The sequence below is a fragment of the Scyliorhinus canicula genome, chromosome 5 (genome assembly GCF_902713615.1).
Source record: "Scyliorhinus canicula chromosome 5, sScyCan1.1, whole genome shotgun sequence".
Classification (NCBI taxonomy): domain Eukaryota; kingdom Metazoa; phylum Chordata; class Chondrichthyes; order Carcharhiniformes; family Scyliorhinidae; genus Scyliorhinus; species Scyliorhinus canicula.
The window spans coordinates 62,954,097-62,975,378 of NC_052150.1; the positions used below are offsets into that span (position 1 = coordinate 62,954,097).

General features: G+C 50.0%; 1 protein-coding gene across 3 annotated transcripts in view; it reads left to right on the forward strand.

Annotated features, from left to right (window-relative positions):
- The first annotated feature begins 287 nt into the window (after nucleotides 1-287).
- The window catches only part of LOC119966024 (1-aminocyclopropane-1-carboxylate synthase-like protein 1), a 55,139-nt gene continuing 34,144 nt past the window's right edge, over nucleotides 288-21,282 (forward strand). For all 3 annotated transcript variants that reach the window (XM_038797172.1, XM_038797173.1, XM_038797174.1), the window contains exons 1-3: nucleotides 288-460; nucleotides 6,802-6,861; nucleotides 7,139-7,212. In XM_038797172.1, coding sequence (XP_038653100.1) covers nucleotides 341-460; nucleotides 6,802-6,861; nucleotides 7,139-7,212 — 254 coding nt within the window. In that variant the 5' untranslated portion in view covers nucleotides 288-340. The remainder of the gene's footprint in view (nucleotides 461-6,801; nucleotides 6,862-7,138; nucleotides 7,213-21,282) is intronic.

A 21,282-nucleotide genomic window follows, 5' to 3' on the forward strand; every position in this document is an offset into this window, starting at 1 on the left:
CACCTTAACAATTATGTGATGTATGTGGTAAAGGTCCACTCCCCCTGGTAGAGAGGGAACTCCATCCACATGAACAAACCTCCACAATCCACATGAACAAACCTCCGCAACAGTCAACCTCATGCCTCGCCTTCCTGCCGCCCACGTGGCTAAGCCACCGCGCGAGATATACGCATATCTCATTGGCTGCCATCTGAAATGTGTCGGAAACAGGCAGGTGTTAATGTCCAATTAGCGAGGGCCCTGATGACTGGTGTCGCGCCTGCGCAGTTGTCTGGGTGCCGGCGGTTAGCTCCGTTGCAGAGCGGAGGGGTGATCAGGGGCTGTGCCTGCTGTTCTTATGGCTGCTGACGGTTATGTATCTCGCCGAGGGGCGCGGATTGGCCGTTACCAGGGGATACTGAGTCAAGGATTCACCATGTATGGTAAGGACCGGTTCGACGAGCGGAGCAACCCTCAGGTGAGTCTGGCAGCGGCTGCGACAGTTGTGAATTCAGCGCTGCTGTGGCGGCGGCATTGCCCAGCTCAGCGTTTATCTCTATTGTTCGCCTCCGATGATAAAGCTTCCGATGGACCCCAGACTGAAGGAACATCTCCTTAATATATTAGGGAGTTGGCAATGAGAGGGCATCACCTACACCCACCCAATCACTGCTCAACACGGCACCTACACCCACCCAACACTCCACATCTGCATCACCTACACCCACCCAGTCTCTGCTCAACACCTGCACCAACACACATAGAACATTACAGCGCAGTATAGGCCCTTCGGCCCTCGATGTTGCGCCGTCCTGTGAAACCACTCTAAAGCCCATCTACACTATTCCCTTATCATCCATATGTTTATCTAATGACCATTTAAATGCCCTTAATGTTGGCGAGTCCACTACTGTTGCAGGCAGGGCATTCCACGCCCTTACTACTCTCTCAGTAAAGAACCTACTTCAGACATCTGTCCTGTAACTATCTCCCCTCAATTTAAAGCTATGTCCCCTCGTGCCAGACATCACCATCTGAGGAAAAAGGCTCTCACTGTCCACCCTATCCAATCCTCTGATCATCTTGTATGCCTCAATTAAGTCACCTCTTAAACTTCTCTAACGAAAACAGCCTTAAGTCCCTCAGCCTTCCCTCATACGATCTTCCCTCCATACCGGGCAACATTCTGGTAAATCTCCTCTGCACCCTTTCCAATGCTTCCACATCCTTCCTATAATGCGGCGGCCAGAATTGCACGCAATACTCCAAATGTGGCCGCACCAGAGTTTTGTACAGCTACAACGTGACCTCATGGCTCCGAAATTCAATCCCTCTACCAATAAAAGCAAACACACCGTACGCCTTATATCAACCCTCTCAACCTGGGTGGCAACTTTCAGGGATCTATGTACATGGACACCGAGATCTCGCTGCTCATTCACACTACCAAGAATCTTACCATTAGCCCAGTACTCTGTCTTCCTGTTATTCCCGATGGACCCACCCAACCTCTGCTCAACACCTGCAGCAACGCCCACCCAACCTCTGCTCAACACCTGCAACAACGCCCGCCCAACCTCTGCTCAACATTGGCACCACCAACATCCACCTAATCTCTGCTCAACATCTGCACCAACTACACCCACCCAATTTCTGCTCAATCTCTGCACCAGCTACGCCCACCCAATCTCTGCACCAGCTACGCCCACCCAATCTCTGGACCACCTACACCCGCCCAATCTCTGCACCACCTACACCCGCCCAATCTCTGCACCACCTACACCCACCCAATCTCTGCACCACCTACACCCTCCCAATCCCTGCACCACCAACACCCACCCAATCTCTGCACCACCTACACCCGCCCAATCTCTGCACCACCTACACCCGCCCAATCTCTGCACCACCTACACCCACCCAATCTCTGGACCACCTACACCCGCCCAATCTCTGCACCACCTACACCCGCCCAATCTCTGCACCACCTACACCCACCCAATCTCTGCACCACCTACACCCTCCCAATCCCTGCACCACCAACACCCACCCAATCTCTGGACCACCTACACCCGCCCAATCTCTGCACCGCCTACACCCGCCCAATCTCTGCACCACCTACACCCACCCAATCTCTGCACCGCCTACACCCACCCAATCACTGCACCACCTACACCCGCCCAATCACTGCACCACCTACACCCGCCCAATTTCTGCTCAACATCTGCACCCCCCACCTACACCCGCCAATCTCTGCTCAATATCCGCACCACCTACACTCACCCAATCTCTGCTCAACATAAGCACCACCTACACCCACCCAATCTCTGCACCGCCCACACCCACCCAATCCCTGCACCGCCCACACCCACCCAATCTCTGCACCGCCCACACCCAACCAATCTCTGCACTGCCTACGCCCACCCAATCTCTGCACCGCCTACACCCACCCAATCTCTGCACCACCTACACCCACCGAATCTCTGCACCACCTACACCCACCCAATCTCTGCACCACCTACACCTGCCCAATCTCTGCACCACCTACACCCACCCAATCCCTGCACCACCTACACCCACCCAATCTCTGCACCGCCTACACCCGCCCAATCTCTGCTCAACATCTGCACCCCCCACCTACACCCGCCAATCTCTGCTCAATATCCGCACCACCTACACTCACCCAATCTCTGCTCAACATAGGCACCACCTACACCCACCCAATCCCTGCACCGCCCACACCCACCCAATCCCTGCACCGCCTACACCCACCCAATCTCTGCACCGCCTACACCCACCGAATCTCTGCATCGCCTACACCCACCGAATCTCTGCACAGCCTACACCCACCCAATCGCTGCACTGCCTACACCCACCCAATCGCTGCACCGCCTACACCCACCCAATCGCTGCACCGCCTACACCCACCCAATCTCTGCACCACCTACATCCACCCAATCTCTGCACCGCCTACACCCACCCAATCTCTGCACTGCCTACACCCACCCAATCGCTGCACCGCCTACACCCACCCAATCTCTGCACCACCTACATCCACCCAATCTCTGCACCGCCTACACCCACCCAATCTCTGCACCGCCTACACCCACCCAATCGCTGCACCGCCTACACCCACCCAATCGCTGCACAGCCTACACCCACCCAATCGCTGCACCGCCTACACCCACCCAATCGCTGCACCGCCTACACCCACCCAATCGCTGCACCGCCTACACCCACCCAATCGCTGCACCGCCTACACCCACCCAATCGCTGCACCGCCTACACCCACCCAATCGCTGCACCGCCTACACCCACCCAATCGCTGCCCCGCCTACACCCACCCAAGCACCAGGAGGAAACCCACGCAGATACGGGGAGAACTTGGAGACTCTACACAGACAGTGACCCAAGCAGGTATCGAACATGGGACCTGGCGCTGTGAATCCATAGTGCTAACCACTATGCTACTGTGCTTCAAAATGATCAAATGCTGTATCTAAATCAAATTTTCAATAATTATCAAAATGAATTCCCCAACATTTTACACTATTCTGTCTCATCTATTTAGAATAGAACATAGAACAGTACAGCACAGAACAGGCCCTTCGGCCCTCAATGTTGTGCCGAGCCATGATCACCCTACTCAAACCCACGTATCCACCCTATACCTGTAACCCAACAACCCCCCCCTTAACCTTACTTTTATTAGGACACTACGGGCAATTTAGCATGGCCAATCCACCTAACCCGCACATCTTTGGACTGTGGGAGGAAACCGGAGCACCCGGAGGAAACCCACGCACACAGGGGGAGGACGTGCAGACTCCACACAGACAGTGACCCAGCCGGGAATCGAATCTGGGACCCTGGAGCTGTGAAGCATTTATGCCAACCACCATGCTACCCTGCTGCCCCTCAATCTTTCTCATTCTTTCAATTATATATGTTGCTTTTTGAAATGCAACAACCAACTTCAATAAGGCCTTTGACAAGGTCCTCATGGCAGACTGGTACAAAAGGTGAAGTCACACGGGATCAGGCTTGAGCTGGCAAGATAGATACAGAACTGGCTAGGTCATAGAAGGCAGAGAGTGGAAGGGTGCTTTTCTGATTGAAGGGCTGTGACTAGTGGTGTTCAGCAGGGATCAGTGATGGGACCTTTGCTGTTCGTAGCATATATAAATGATTTGGAGGAAAACGTAACTGGTCTGATTAGTAAGTTTGCGGACGACACAAAGGTTGGTGGAATTGCGGATATCGATGACTGTCAGAGGATACAGCAGGATTTAGATCATTTGGAGACTTGGGCGGCGAGATGGCAAATGGAGTTTAATTCGGACAGATGTGAGGTGGTGCATTTTGGAAGGTCTAATACAGGGAGGGAATATACAGTGAATGGTAGAACCCTCAAGAGTATTGACAGTCAGAGAGATCTAGGTGTACAGGTTCACAGGCCACTGAAAGGGGCAACACTGGTGGAGAAGATAGTCAAGAAGGCATACGGTATGCTTGCCTTCATTGGCCGGGGCATTGAGTATAAGAATTGGCAAGTCATGTTGCAGCTGTATAGAACCTTAGTTACGCCACACTTGGAGTATAGTGTTCAATTCGCCACACCACCAGAAGGATGTGGAGGCTTTAGAGAGGGTGCAGAAGAGATTTACCAGGATGTTGCCTGGTATGGGACTATGAGCTATGAGGAGAGGTTGAATAAACTTAGTTTGTTCTCATTGGAACGAAGAAGGTTGAGGGGCGACCTGATAGAGGTCTACAAAATTATGAGAGGCATAGACAGAGTGGATAGTCAGAGACTTTTTCCCAGACTAGAGGGGCTTAGGTTTAAGGTGTGAGGGGCAAGGTTTAGAGGAGATGTGCGAGGCAAGTTTTTTTTACACAGAGGGCAGTTGGTGCCTGGAACTCGCTGCCGGAGGAGGTGGTGGAAGCAGGGACGATAGTGACATTTAAGGGGCATCTTGACAAATACATGAATAGGATGGGAATAGAGGGATACGGACCCTGGAAGTGTGGAATATTTTAGTTTAGACGGGCAACATGGTTGGCGCAGACTTGAAGGGCCTGTTCCTGTGCTGTACTTTTCTTTGTCCTTTGTTCTACTTCACACCATTTTCCTGCATTCTCTCCATATCCCCATGTTTTTAATATGTCGACATCTATTGATCTCAGTCATTGTTTGGAACCCTCTTTTTCAAATGGCAATTGATTGCTGGATTAATTTGTCAATTTTAAATCTTGGCGATATTAACCTTTTTATTTCAACCATTTACGGTTGCATCACCAAGTTGAGAGTGATGAGGCCATTAAACCGTACCCATGAACTCCGGTTGCAGACCACCATGATCTCACTGAATAATAAATGGCCTATACCTGTTCCTATATTCAATGGCATGCCAATTTGTACTGTATCAGAAGTAAGCTTAAATTTTTTTTTTAAACAGAATATGGTGTCGTTGGCTTTCTTTCCCATAAACAAAATAATTTAAAAACAGAAAATGCTGGATAAATTCAGCAGGATCTGACAGCATCTGCGGAGAGAGGAACATTGTTAACATTTTGAATTTATGTGACCCGTCTACAGAACTGTTTTTTCCCCAACCCTGATTGCCTTGGAGAAAATGGTGTTGAGTTGCCTTCCTGAATTATTGCATTCTTTGCTGTATAAGTAGGCCTGGTGTTGGAAGGTAGGGTGTTCCAGACGTTTGACTCTTGATAAAAAAACTCTTTTATGTTTGTGCAGAGTCTGCACGTCCTCCCCGTGTGTGCGTGGGTTTCCTCCGGGTGCTCCGGTTTCCTCCCACAGTCCAGAGATGTGCGGGTTAGGTGGATTGGCCATGCTAAATTGCCCGTAGTGTCCTAAAAAGTAAGGTTAAGGGGGGGTTGTTGGGTTACGGGTATAGGGTGGATACGTGGGTTTGAGTAGGGTGATCATTGCTCGGCACAACATCGAGGGCCGAAGGGCCTGTTCTGTGCTGTACTGTTCTATGTTTCTCAGTCAAGATGGGGTGTGACTCTGAGGAGAACGTGCAGCTGGTGGTGTTCCTATCTGCCTACTGCCTTTGTCCTTCTAGGTGATAGGGATCACTGGTCTAAAAGGTGTTGTTGAAGGAGCCTGGGTGAGTTGCTGAGTGTATCTGGTTAGTGATGCATGCTGCAGCCATGATGCACCAGTGGAGAGAGGGTGTGAATGGGAGTGATAGGGTGACAATCAAAGAGGCTACTTTGTTCTGGATGGTAGCCATGATGTGGAGATGCCGGCACAGTAAGAAGTCTTGCAACACCAGGTTAAAGTCCAACAGGTTTGTTTCAAACACGAGCTTTCGGAGCGCAGCTCCTTCTTCAGGTGACCTTCTTCAAGTTGGACTTTAACCTGGTGTTGTAAGACTTCTTACTTTGTTCTGGATAGCATTGAGGCTCTGAAGCCTGGTTGGAGTAGAAATCATCCAGGCAGGTAGAGATTATTCAATCCCGTTCCTGACTTGTGCCTTGTAGAGGCTGCAAAGGTTTCGGGAGTCAGGAGGTGAGTCGTAGCCCACTTTTACAACCATATATTTATGTGGCTCGTCCATTAATGTTTTTAGTCACTATTCGTAACATTTATAGTATTGTGACATTTAATGTGCTACTGTATCTGAATTAACATCTCCAAGAGTGCCACAAAAAAATGGAGTTCTGATGAACTCCTTTTCTCTCCCTGGGTGCTGCCAGCCCTGATTAGTATTTCCAGCATTTTATGTTTAGATTTCCAATTTGTCAGCATCTACAGTATTTTGCTCAATTGAACTTTTTTTTTTCTCTTTTTAGGGTGTGTTGAATTTGGGAACTAGTGAGAACAAACTTTGTTTTGACTTGATAGAAGAGTGGGTGAGTAAGTGAAATATTGAAAAGTAACTTTTCAGCTACTGAAAGTACCTGTTTATGGGAGTATTTTAAATATCCCAATTCTTGCACCATGAAGTTCAATTTGTTTTTAATGTTGGCATGTCGATTTAACTTGCCCTCCCAGTAAAGCTGGAGACTTTTCAGTTTATAAAACCGTAGTTTGTAATTACTTTATTTCATTAGTGAGTGGGTTTGGAAGTTACAATTTCACCGTTTCAAATATATTTATAAATATAATAGCTTATCCCTGTGTTCAAAGTTCAACCGACATAATGGTGGAAGCAACATTGCACCTCACATGTTCCAGTATTCTGACGTTCAAGGCATAGAGAGGTAAGAACAATCCGAATACTTCATATTTTTGAATGGAGAATGTACCAGATGGCAGGGATGTGGGGAGGGAGGGGGGTGGGGAGAGAGATAGCAGGTGGTGGAAAGGAGAAATATGCTTTTTGCCCTTATTTGTAGAGACACTAATTAACGTGGAGTCATTTTTAACTTTGTTGGTTAAGTAGTAATCTGGAGAAGTGCATCGCCTATCCATTCTAGAAATGGTTGGAATTCCACTTCATTGAATGAAGGTTGCCACACAGTAAGAAAATAAAAGTTACTTTTCCACCCCCTACGTGTTTCTATCTTTACAAAGGCAATATGCTATTTTGAAAACCTTTAAATGTACAAACAGTACTATATTTTTAGTGTTATTCTGCAGGATGTTTATAAACACCTTGTGTAGATTTGAACTTTAATCTTTGCTGGTGTACACATGATCGAAACAAATTGCGAAGGAGACATGACTGCATAATTGCGATTTTTTTTTTTTTTTTTTTTTTTTTTTTTTTTTTTTTTCCCCCCTTCTCTCTTTTAAATTATTTATTTATTTATTTTTAAACCTGAATAATGCTGTCAATATTTTCCTGATTGAAAATGGTTACAATAGAACAAAGGTGAACTGTATGGCTAACGGAATTGAAGTCCATAACAGAAGAAAATTGACTGCCCATTATAGTGAAAATGCACCTCCTAGAAACATTTTCATCAAATTAGAAATTGAGTTAGTTAGAACATAGAACAGTACAGCACAGAACAAGCCCTTCGGCCCTCAATGTTGTGCCGAGCCATGATCACCCTACTCAAACCCACGTATCTACCCTATACCCTATACTCTATACCCGTAACCCAACAGCCCCCCCTTAACCTTACTTTTATTAGGACACTACGGGCAATTTAGCATGGCCAATCCATCTAACCCGCAGATCTTTGGACTGTGGGAGGAAACCGGAGCACCCGGAGGAAACCCACGCACACAGGGGGAGGACGTGCAGACTCCACACAGACAGTGACCCAGCCGGGAATCGAACCTGGGACCCTGGAGCTGTGAAGCATTTATGCTAACCACCATGCTACCCTGCTGCCCATGTAGGGTTCAAGTAAAGGGGACATTAAGAGGGCAAAATGTGATACCTCTAATTCAGGATAGTCCTCATAACTACAGGCCAGTTTGGTTTTAGTGGTGGGTAAGGTTTTAGAAACAATAAGTGGGGAAAACAATCAACAGGCACTGGACACATTTACGTTAATTAAAGATAGCCAGCATGGATTTGTAAAAGGCTAATTGTCTTTGGCTGATCTAATTGAATATTTTGGTGAGATAACAGAGAAGGTTGATGAAGGGAATGCAGCTCATGTTGTCCATATGGACTTTAAGAAAGTGATATAGTACCACGCAAATGGGTGGTTAACAGAATGAGATTCATGAGCAGGAGCATCAGGTCAAATTGTATATATTTTTAAAAATCCAAAATTTGGAAAGTTGCGAGTTATGATAAATGGTTATTTTTCAGACTGGAGGATGGTAGATAGTGGTCTTTCAGAAGAGTCAGTTCTTGGACCACTGTTTGCTTTTGCTATATATAAATGACTTGGATCTTGAAATGCAAGGTAAAATTTCAAAATGTTATGATGATACCAAACTTCTGAGGAATGGCAAATGGTGAGGATGATGCAAATTGATTGCAACAGGACATAGTTTGACTTGCAGAATAGGCAGACGAGTGACAGAACTTAGTACATAGAAACGTGAGGTGATGCGTTTTGCCAGCAGGGGTAGGGAGAGGCACTGTAGACTTAACAGCACTATTCTAACATATGCAGGAGCAGGGAGCACTGACTTTTGATGGTGGCAGGACATATTGAGAGAGTGAATAACAAAGCATATGGGACTTTGGGCCTCAAAAATAAAGGCATTGGGTACAAAGGCAGGACAGTTATGTTGAATCTTTTACAAAGCTCTGGTTAGGCCATGACTAGATTATTGTGTCCAGTTCTGGCCATCACACATTAGGAAAGATGAAAGGTCCTTGAGAGGGCGCCGAGGAGATTTACCAGAATGGTTCAAAGAATGAGGAAATGTGGCTGAAGGGGTTAGGTTGCAGAAGCCGGTGTTGTTCTCCTTGGAGCGATGGAGACTCGGAAGATTGCATAGAGGTGTACTATGACATGTTTGGATTAGGCAGATGAGAAACAATGTTCCATTAGGGAATGGAGGAAGCAGACATGATCAATGATTTGAGAAGGAAATTGGATGTGCATTTGAAGGAAATAAATTTGCAGGCTATGAGGATAGAGCTGAGCAATGGGACTGAGTGGAATGCTTCAAAGAGAGTCAACATGGACTTGATAGGCCGTTAACAAGGACTCAATGCACCAAATGGCCTCCTTCTCTGTCATAATGTTAAAATGGTAGCCACTTCAACCAACCGCGCAACCTCAAACAAACCATTGTTTGCAGCAAATTACCCAGCCTTCAGAACAGCGACCACAACACCACACAACCCTGCCAGGGCAATCTCTGCAAGACATGCCAGATCATCGACTTGGATACCACCATTACACGTGGTAACACCACCCACCAGGTACGAGGCACATATTCGTGCGACTCGACCAATGTAGTCTACCTCTTACGCTGCAGGAAAGGATGTCCTGAAGTGTGGTACATTGGCGAGACCATGCAGACACTGCGACAACGAATGAACGGGCATCGTGCGACAATCACCAGGCAGGAATGTTCCCTTCCAGTCGGGGAACACTTCAGAGTCAAGGGCATTCAGCCTCTGATCTCCGGGTAAGCGTTCTCCAAGGCGCTTTTATGGACACGCAACAACGCAGAATTGCCGAGCAAAAACTTATAGCTAAGTTCCGCACGCATGAGTGCGGCCTCAACAGGGATCTTGGATTCATGTCGCATTACATCCACCCCCCCACCATCTGGCCTGGACTTGCAAAATCCCACCAACTGTTCTGGTTTGAAACAATTCACACCTCTTTAATCTGTGATTATCCCTCTCCCTGGATCTGTAATGATTTGATTACCTGCAAATGCTCGCATTCCAAGCATTGTCCAGCATCTCTGACTTTGTCTATATAAATGTTTCTGGAACATACCTCGCCATTCACCTGAGGAAGGAGCTGCGCTCCGAAAGCTCGTGTTTGAAACCTGGTGTCAAAAGGGTGGGAAGAAAATAGAAAGTTAATCCTCATTCGAGCAAAAGCACTGGGCAAACTAAAGGTTGATAAGCCCCCTCAATTTGTTGACTTGCATCGTAGGATTTTAGAAGAAGTGGCTGAAGAGATAGCGGATGCATTGATTATAACCCAAAATTCTATAGATTCTGGAAAGGTCTTGGTGAATTGGAAAACTCCAAATGTAACCTTCCTATTCAAAAAAGGAAGGTGTCGAATAGCAGGAAACTTAGGCCAGATAACCTAATATTTGTCATGATGGAATTCATTATTCAGGAGGTGGTAACGAAAGGGAAAATGCTGAAAAATCTCAGCAAGTCTGGCAGCATCTGTAGGGAGAGAAAAGAGCTAACGTTTCGAGTCCGTTGACTCTTTGTCAAAGCTAACAGACAGAGAGAGTGGGAAATATTTATACTGTGGAGTAGGAATGAAAGATGAGTCATAGCCACAGAAACCCAGGGAAACTGGATGCTAATGGCCACAGAAACCAAGGGGAAAGAGTGCTAATGGCAGTCCCCAGAGAGGACAAAAGATGTGAAGGGTCAAACAGCAGGGAAACTAACATCAGAGGATTAACGGTAGGTGTGGGGGTAGGGGAAGGGGGAAGCAAAGAGGAGAAAGGTGCAGGAAAGAAAGAAATGGTAAAAGACAGTTAAAATGAAATGAAAACAAATGTGTCGAGGTGGGGCCGATCATCTGAAGTTGTTGAATTCGATGTTCAGGCCGGAAGGCTGTAGCGTGCTTAATCGGAAGATGAGATGTTGTTTCTCCAGTTTGGGTTGTGCTTCACTGGAACATTGCAGCAGGCCAAGAACAGGCATGGGAGCAAGGTCTTTTGTTAAAATGGCAAGCAACAGGAAGGTCAGGATCCTGAATGCGAACAGACCGAAGATGCTCAGCAAAGCAATCACCCAGTCTGTGTTTGGTCTCTCCGATATAGATGATATGGAGATGAAGATGAACATCTTGCCAAGGTCATCCCCACACCCCCACTACTGGCCTTCAAACAACCGCGCAACCTCAAACAAACCATTGTTTGCAGCAAATTACCCAGACTTCAGAACAGCGACCACGACACCACACAACCCTGCCAGGGCAATCTCTGCAAGACATGCCAGATCATCGACTTGGATACCACCATTACACATGGTAACACCACCCACCAGGTACGCGGCACATACTCGTGCGACTCAACCAATGTAGTCTACCTCTTACGCTGCAGGAAAGGATGTCCTGAAGCGTGGTACATTGGCGAGGCCATGCAGACACTGCGACAACGAATGAACGGGCATCGTGCAACAATCACCAGGCAGGAATGTTCCCTTCCAGTCGGGGAACACTTCAGCAGTCAAGGGCATTCAGCCTCTGATCTCCGGGTAAACGTTCTCCAAGGCGGTCTTCAGGACACGCGACAACGCAGAATTGCTGAGCAAAAACTTATAGGTAAGTTCTGCACGCATGAGTGCGGCCTCAACAGGGATCTTGGATTCATGTCGCATTACATCCACCCCCCACCATCTGGCCTGGACTTGCAAAATCCTACCAACTGTTCTGGCTTGAGACAATTCACACCTCTTTAACCTGTGATTATCTCTCTCCCTGGATCTGTAATGATTTGATTACCTGCAAATGCCTGCATTCCAAGCATTGTCCAGCATCTCTGACTTTGTCTATATAAATGTTTCTGGAACATACCTCGCCATTCACCTGAGGAAGGAGCTGCGCTCCGAAAGCTCGTGTTTGAATCAAACCTGTTGGACTTTAACCTGGTGTTGTAAGACTTCTTACTGTGCTCTCCGATATAGAGGAGACAACATTGGGAGCAGTGAATGCAATAGACCAGATTGAAAGAGGTGCAAGTGAAATGCTGCTTAACCTGGAATGAGTGTTTTGGGCCTGGAATGTTGAGCATGGAAGAGGTAAAGGGGCAGGTGTTACGCCTTCTGCGATTGCATGGGAAGGTGCCATGGGAGAGGTACTAGGTATGGTGGAGGAGTGGACTAGATCATCTTTCATTCCTACTCCACAGTATAAATAGCCCACAACTAGAGTACTGTGTGCTGTTCTGGTCGCCACACTAAAGGAGGAATGTGATTGCAACAAGAAAGGGTATAGAGGAGATTCACCAGGATGTTGCCTGGGCTGGAGCATTTCAGTTATCAAAGAGAAACAGGTTAGATTGGGGTTGTTCTCCTACAAGCAAAGAAGGCAGAAGGGGGACCTATATAGGTTTGATGGTGTTATGCCACCCTGGGCAAGTGCGTGGTCAATTCCAGCCGCACATGCCCCTGAGTCACAACAAAATAAATTAACCAACAATTCTTTTAAAATTCCTGAGGTCTTTGGCCCTACAGCTGCCAGGTTTGTAAGTTGAAGCACAATTACTGTCTATTGATAACAAGGACTATCTTGAAATATGCAATGAATACAACTGGACAACAGCTAGCTGCTCCTACCACTACTGCTACCCACTTTAACTGTCCCGTCCTCGGCTCACACACAAGATAAACAAACGGGTGGAAAGGGGTAAAAATAATAAGGATGAAGGCCAAAAGATAAGGATCTTTGCTTGAAATGGTGGTTCTTTAGCACGCTTTCCTCACAGCATGCTGATTGACATTTTCCTTTTGGTTTAAGCTGATATTTGTCTTCTTTGTAGAGTCGTTCATTCAGGGTCACCACAGGTTAGAAAATGCAGTACTTACAAGTATCAGACTTTATGGAGACACTTGAGCGCGATCTACCGGCCTCATCGCGCCCAACCCGGGATGCGATGAGGCGATTAAACCTCATGAGAGGCCTCTCCCGGGACTTGCGATGCTTGTTACCTCTCGTGATATCTTTTTTTAAAAAAATAATTTTTATTGAGAAATTTTGATTTTATACAACATTGACGCACCTTAGTAAAATACCGAAAATAACAATAATATTAACAATCATATACATTCGCCCCATCCCCATGAACAACCCAGCATTTTAACAACAACGCATATTAACACACTATAAAGTTACAGAATAAACACTACAATAATGCACCCCCCCCCCCCCCCCCCCCCCCCCCACCCCCTGGGTTGCTGCTGCTATTGACCCAGTTACCTATCTCTGAGCCAGGAAGTCCAAAAAAGGCTGCCATCGTTTATAGAACCCTTGTATTGATCCTCTCAGGGCAAATTTGACCTTTTCCAATTTTATAAATCCCGCCATGTCACTGATCCAGGTCTCCACACTTGGGGCCTTGCATCCTTCCACTGTAGCAGAATCCTTCGGCGGGCTACTAGGGACGCAAAGGCCAGGACACCGGCCTCTTTCGCCTCCTGCACTCCCGGCTCTACCGCAACTCCAAAGATCGCGAGTCCCCACCCTGGTTTGACCCTGGATCCAACCACCCTCGACACCGTCCCCGCCACCCCCTTCCAGAATTCTTCCAGTGCTGGGCATGCCCAGAACATATGGGCGTGGTTCGCAGGACTCCCCGAACATCTGGTGCACCTGTCCTCACCCCCGAAGAACCTACTCATCCTAGTCCCGGACATGTGGGCCCGGTGCAGCACCTTAAATTGGATGAGACTAAGCCTCGCACATGAGGAGGAAGAGTTGACTCTCTCCAAGGCATCCGCCCAAGTCCCGTCCTCTATCTGCTCCCCGAGTTCCTCCTCCCATTTAGCCTTCAGCTCCTCCACTGACGACTCCTCCACCTCCTGCATTACCTTATAGATGTCAGACACCTTCCCCTCTCCTACCCACACCCCCGAAAGCACTCTGTCCATTGCCCCTGCGAGGGCAGCAAAGGGAATCCCTCTACCTGTCGCCTAGCAAACGCCTTTACCTGCAGGTATCTGAACATGTTCCCCTGGGGAAGGCCAAATTTATCTTCCAGTTCCCCCAGGCCCGCAAACCTCCCGCCAATAAACAGGTCCCTCAATTTGCTGATGCCCGCCCTTGCCACCCCCTGAATCCCCCATCCGTGTTCCCCGGGATGAACCGATGGTTGCCACCCAGTGGAGCCTCCATCGAGCCCCCTGTTTCCCCCCGATACCTCTCGTGATATCTAACGAGATCTGTTGAGGCATCCCAATCTGGATCTTGCCCTCAATGGGCGGGATCCAGATTTGCATATTCAAGTGAGTAATTAATCTCACTTGAATATGTCTGTACCGGAGTTAAGAGAAAGGGGGATTAAGGAATAAGCAGGGGCGGCATGATGGTTAGCACTGCTTCCTCACAGCTCCAGTGTCCCGGGTTCAATTCCAGCCTCTGGTGACTCTGTGTGGAGTTTGCACTTTCTCCCCGTGTCTGCGTGGGTTTCGTCCGGGTGCTCCGGTTTCCTCCAACAGTCTAAAGATATGCCGGTTAGATGGATTGACCATGGTAAATTGCCCCTTAGTGTCCAAAAGGTTAGGTAGGGTTACTGGGTTATGGGAATGGGGTGGACACATGGGCTTCAGTAGAGTCCTCTTTCCAAGGGCCGGTGCAGGCTCAATGGGCCAAATGGCCTCCTTCTGCACTGTAAATTCTATGATAATAAACAAGAAGAGCCCTTCCAACGGGATGAAACATTTTCCCCTTTTAATAAAGGGGTTAACAACCAGGCGACATAGATTTAAGGTAAGGGCCAGGAATTTTAGAGGATATTACAATCCCAGACCAGCCCCCCAACAGTGGCTCGGATACTGGACTGAAGCCCCAATATTATAGTTTATCTGGAAGACTGTGCGGAAACAATTATTCACTCTGGGAGTGATTGCACGAAGAAATCGGGCTTGGTTGTTTTTAAAACAAACATTATTATCATAACTATAATATTAAACTTTTTAAATTCACATCCAAAAAGAACAGCTTTTAATTTGCTACTTAAACACTACTACTCAATTTCCCATCAAACAACAACAAAAGAAACATACACATCTCAATCTAACTTGCTGTGGGCGAATTGTGGACTCAGCATCAGGCAGATCAGAAAGCAACTCCTGCCTCCAAAGTTTCTCTACCCACTGCCTCTCTAATGCTTTCAAAATGTCTCTCTGCCTTCCTTGACTCCACCCAGCAATGACCTAATCTCCTGAAGCTGAAAAACAACTTGGGCGGAATTCTCCGCAAGGCCTGACGTCGTCATGAAACCCGGAGAGGTTCACAATGACGTCGGAGGCCGCTCCTGGCCCCCTATTCTCTCCCCTGGCGCCAACCGGCGCATGCGTGGTTGCTGTCTTCCCCTCCGCTGCCCCGTAAGACGTGGCGGCATGATCTTGCGGGGCGGTGGAGGGGAAAGAGTGTGTCCCTTTGAGACGCCTGCCCGACGATTGGTGGGCACCGATCGCGGGCCAGTCCCCTCCCAAGCACGGTCGTGGTGCTCACTCCCCACTCCGCCCCCTACAAGCCACAAACCAGGTATTGGCGCCATGTTCACGCCAGCAGTGACCAGGTGTGGTTGCCGCTGGCGTGAATAGGTCGGGAACGGCAGGCCGCTTGGCCCATGAGGGTCGGAGAATCGCGGGCTGCCGTGAAAAACTCTGAACGGCGTGTCCCAAAACGCGACACGCCATTTTGGAGGGGGTGGGAGAATCGCGGGGGGTGCCTGAGCAGCCCGCCCGCGATTCTCCCCACCCGGCGTGGGAGCGGAGAATCGCGCCCCTTATCCCTGCAGGCTGCAAAGCACATTAACTCCCCAGGGACTTCCACAGACAAACCACTATGCATTACCCAGACTGAAAAATACATTCCTTTGTCAATTTCACCTGCTGGCTGCTAAAACCACCCGTCCCTGCAGAACAGAATTCTTTTTTAAAAAATAATTTTTATTCAAATTTTTCAACAACAAATTTTCTCCCAACAGTTAAAGTAAACACGGTGTAAAACTAAACAGAAACAGAAATCCCCCCAATACAAAGTAATAAATTAATAACTAATAACAATACAAGAAAGAAAAAAATAGCAAACACACTGTCGCAAAAACAAAACCCCTTAACAAATCTTGAACCCCCCAACCCGGGTTGCTGCTGAGACTGACCACCCTCTACCTCTCCGCCAGGAAATCGGGAAACGGCTGCCACCGCCGGAAGAACCTTTGTACCGACCCCCTCAGGGCAAACTTAACCTTTTCCAGCCTGATGAACCCGGCCATGTCATTGATCCAGGCCTCCGGGCTCGGGGGCTTCGCGTCGCTCCACTGTAAGAGAATCCTACGCCGGGCTACTAGAGACGCAAAGGCCAGTGTACCGGCCTCTCTCGCCTCCTGCACTCCCGGCTCCGATGCTACCTCAAAGATCGCGAGCCCCCAGCCCGGCTCCACCCTGGAACCGACCACCTTGGACAAAGTCCCCGCCACCCCCTTCCAAAACCCCTCCAATGCCGGACATGCCCAAAACATGCGGGTGTGGTTTGCCGGAGCTCCCAAACACCTCCCGCATCTGCGCCCCCCCCAAAATGAACCGGCTCATCCTGGCCCCAGTCATGTGCGCCCTATGCAGCACCTTCAGCTGAATTAAGCTGAGCCGTGCGCAAGAAGAGGACGAGTTCACCCTCCCCAGGGCATCCGCCCACGTCCCATCGTTAATCTCTTCCCCTAGCTCCTCTTCCCACTTCGCTTTCAGCTCCTTCACCGAGGCCTCCTCTTCCTGCATCATCTGATAAATCGCCGAGATCCTCCCCTCACCGACCCACGTCCCTGAGAGCACCCTATCCTGCAACCCCCTAGGCGGCAGCCACCTACCGCTTAACAAACACCCTAATCTGCATATACCTGAAAGCATTCCCAGGGGGCAGGCCCCACTTCCCCTCCAACTCCTCTAAAGTCGCAAACTTCCCATCGAGGAAAAGGTCCCCCATCCGCCTGATGCCTGCTCTATGCCAACTCAAAAACCCACCATCTATTCTCCCTGGTGCAAACCGGTGATTGCCGCGTATCGGGGCACACACTGAGGCCTTCACTTCCCCCCTGTGCCGCCTCCACTGCCCCCAAATTTTGAGGGACGCCACCACCACCGGACTCGTGGAATATCTTGCCGGGGGAGCGGAAGTGGGGCCGTCGCCAATGCCCTCAAACTCGTACCCACACAGGACGCCACCTCCAGCCTTTTCCATGCGGCCCCCTCCCCCTCCATCACCCACCTGCGAATCATTGCCACATTTGCAGCCCAGTAATACCCACACAGGTTGGGCAGCGCCAAACCGCCTACCTCCCTTCTTCGCTCCAGGAATACCCTCCTTACTCTCGGGGCCTTCCGCGCCCACACAATATGGGGAGGCACTGGAAAAGAAACAAAAACCTCGGGAGTACCGTCATTTTAACCGACTGGACCCTGCCCGCCAACGAAAGCAGCAGCGCATCCCACCTCCTGAACTTTTCCTCCATCTGTTCCACCAGCCTCGAGAAGGTAAGCCTATGCAGGGCTCCCCAGTTCCTAACTATCTGGACCCCAAGATATCTAAAGCTCCTCTCCGCCCTCTTCAACGGGAGCTCCCTTATCTCCCTCTCCTGGTCCCCCAGGTGCAACACAAACAGCTCACTTTTCCCCACATTGAGCTTGTAGCCCGAAAAGTCCCCAAGTATCTTCAACACCTCTGGCATCCCCCCAGCCGGAGCCACGACGTACAAGTAAATCGTCTGCGTACAATGACAATCGGTGCCCCCCCCCCCCCTGCACAATCCCGCTCCAGTTCTTCGATTCCCTCAGCGCCATGGCCAAGGGCTCAATCGCCAACGTGAAGAGCAGGGGAGACAAGGGGCCACCCCTGCCTCGTCCCCTGGGAAAGCCGGAAGTCCTCCGATCTCCTCCCGTTCGTCACCACACTCGCCACCGGGGAGCTGTACAGCAACCTCACCCAGCTGATGAATCCCTCACCAAACCCAAACCTCCTCAGCACTTCCCACAGGTAACTCCACTCCACCCTGTCAAAAGTTTTCTCCGCATCCATCGATGCCACTATTTCCGCCTCCCCAGCCACCGGCACCATCATCATAACATTAAGAAGCTGCCGTACGTTGACATTCAGCTGCCTCCCCTTCACAAACCCCGTTTGGTCCTCATGGATAACCATCGGGACCACATCTTCCACCCTTCTGGACAGTACCTTTGCCAACAACTTTGCGTCCACGTTAAGGAACGAGATCGGCCCAATCGAGCGGGCCCAGCAGATCTGAGAACTTCTTGTAAAATTCCACCGGGAACCCGTCAGGTCCTGGCGCTTTCCCTGTCTGCATATTTCCCAGCGCCTCCATCAGCTCCCCCAACTCGATTGGGGCCCCCAGAACCTCCACCCGCTCATCCTCTACTCTTGGGAACTCCAGCCCATCCAGAAAGCGGTCCATTCTGCCCGCCTCCCTAGGGGGCACTGCCTGGTACAGCCCCTCATAAAAGGATCTGAACACCCCATTGATGTCCCTGCCACCCCACACCAAGTTCCCTCCTGCATCTGTGACTCCCCCTATCTCTCTCGCCGCCTCCCGCTTCCGGAGCTGGTGGGCCAGCATCCGACTTGCCTTCTCCCCATACTCATATACCGCCCCCTGTGCCCTCCTCCACTGCGCCTCCGCCTTCCGGGTGGTCAGTATATCGAACTCCGCTTGGAGACTGCGCCGCTTCCTCAAAAGCCCCTCCTCCGGGAAATCCGTATACCTCCTATCCACACTTACCATTTCCTCCACCAGCCTCTCGATCCTCTCCCGCCTCTCCCTGTATGCCCGAATGGATATAAGCTCCCCTCTATCTACTGCCTTCAGCGCTTCCCAAACCACCCCAATTTGCACCTCTCCTCTATACCCCTACGGACCCGGCCACACACTTCCTCCTCTGCCAGAAGCCCCACATCTAACCTCCATAGCGGGCGCTGATTCCTCCCCTCCCCCAGCTCCAGGTCCACCAAACGCGGACCATGGTCAGATATGGCTATCGCCGAATACTCCGCCCCCACCACTCTCGGGATCAGCGCCCTGCTGAGAACAAAAAAGTCAATCCGGGTTTAATCCTTGTGAACATGGGAGAAAAAGGAGAACTCCCTAGGCTTCAAGAACGTGCAAGGGTCTACCCCTCCCATCTGATCCATGAACCCCCTCAGCACCGAGGTCACCGCCGGCCTCTTAGCCGGCCTAGACTTCGAGCGATCCAGAGCCGGATCCAGCACCGTATTAAAGTGTTCACCCAGGATCAAACCCCCCGTCCCCAGGTCCGGGATCTGGCTCAGTATGCGCCACCCCGGCTACCCCCGCCATACCACAACGCAACCACCAATCTCCCCTCCTAGTGCCGGCCCTGCCCCCAACTCTTCCAGCGCGGGAAGAAAGCCCACGCTTCCATCCCGAACCCCGCCCCCCCAGCCCAACACTCGGGAAAAAGACGGGCACATGACCCAGTGGGACCGCGAACAGCTCCCCAATCCTCCACCAGTGGAAAAAACTAAAAAGACCACAGTAAATAACAGCCCCAAAAAACGAAGAAGCAGAGCAACGAAAAAGCAACATCAAACACAGCCAATAAAAACGAAAGGATACCAAGGAGGACAAAGCCTCCGGACAATGTACATCGTTCCCCAGCCCCCCAGTCCTCAGTTCGAGTCCACTTTCTCTGCCTGGACAAAAGCCTAGGCCTCCTCTGGAGAGTCAAAGTAGAGCTGGCGGTCCTTGTAAGTGACCCAGAGGCGAGCCGGCTGTAACAGGCCAAACTTCACCCCCTTCCTGTGAAGCGCTCCCTTCGCCCGATTGAAGCCAGCCCTTCTCTTTGCCACCTCCACGCTCCAGTCCTGATAGATCCTAATGTCCGCATTCTCCCACCTGCTGCTCCTTCCCTTCTTCGCCCATCTCAGCACGCACTCACGGTTAACAAAGCGGTGAAAGCGGACCAGCACCACCCTTGGTGGCTCGTTTGGCCTGGGCTTCCTCAACAGCACTCGATGGGCCCCCTCTAGCTCCAAGGGTCCTTGGAACGACCCTGTGCCCATTAATGAGTTCAACATCACTACCACGTAGGCCCCCAAATCCAAACCCTCCAGCCCCTCCGGGAGGCCCAAAATCCGCAGGTCCTTCCGACGGGAGCGGTTCTCCAACTCCTCCATCCTTGCCAGCCATTTCTTATGAAGCGCCTCGTGCGACTCCACCTTCACTGCTAGGCCCAGGAGCTCGTCCTCGTTCTCCGAGGTCTTTAGCTGTATCTGCCGGATCTCTGCAGCCTGAGCCGTCTGAGTCACCATGATCTTGTCCAGCGAGGCCTTAACGGTTCCAAGATCTCAGCCTTCAGCTCCCTGAAGGAGCGCTGAAGCAGCTCCTGCTGCTCCCGCACCCACTGCTGCCACGCTGCTGGTTCCCCGCCTGCCGCCATCTTGTTTTCCTTGCCTCGCACCTTTCTCTGCTTCAAAGTCGATTTTCTGACCGCTCCGCTCCTGGTCCAGCCCATCCACCGGCAGCTGAGCACAGTGGCCCCGTTCCCACCCGGGGAAAAGTCGAACCAGCGCCGCTGCGGGCCCTTAAAAGAGCCCGAAAGTCCAAAAATAGTGGGAGCTACCGAACGTGCGGCTTAGCTTCGCATCACCGCAACCGGAAGTCCAGAACTGAATTCTTTTTAAAACAAATGCATTCTAACCCCAGGCTTTTAACCTTTTAAATTGTCCACTACATTTATAATCTAATTTTCCTTCCAATTAACACCTTCCAATTGTCACAAGAGGATTTGAGGAAAAGTTTTTTTCACCCAGAGGATGGTAGGAATCTGGAACTCCCTGCCTGAAAGGGTGGTAGAGGCAGGAACTCTCTCAACACTTGAGAAGCATTTAGATGAGCATTTGAAAATACCATAGCAAAGAAGGTTACGGGCCACATGCTGGAAAATGGTATTAGAATAGATCAGATGGCTGGTGCAGAAACGATGGGCTAAATGACCTCTGCCTGTGCTGTAA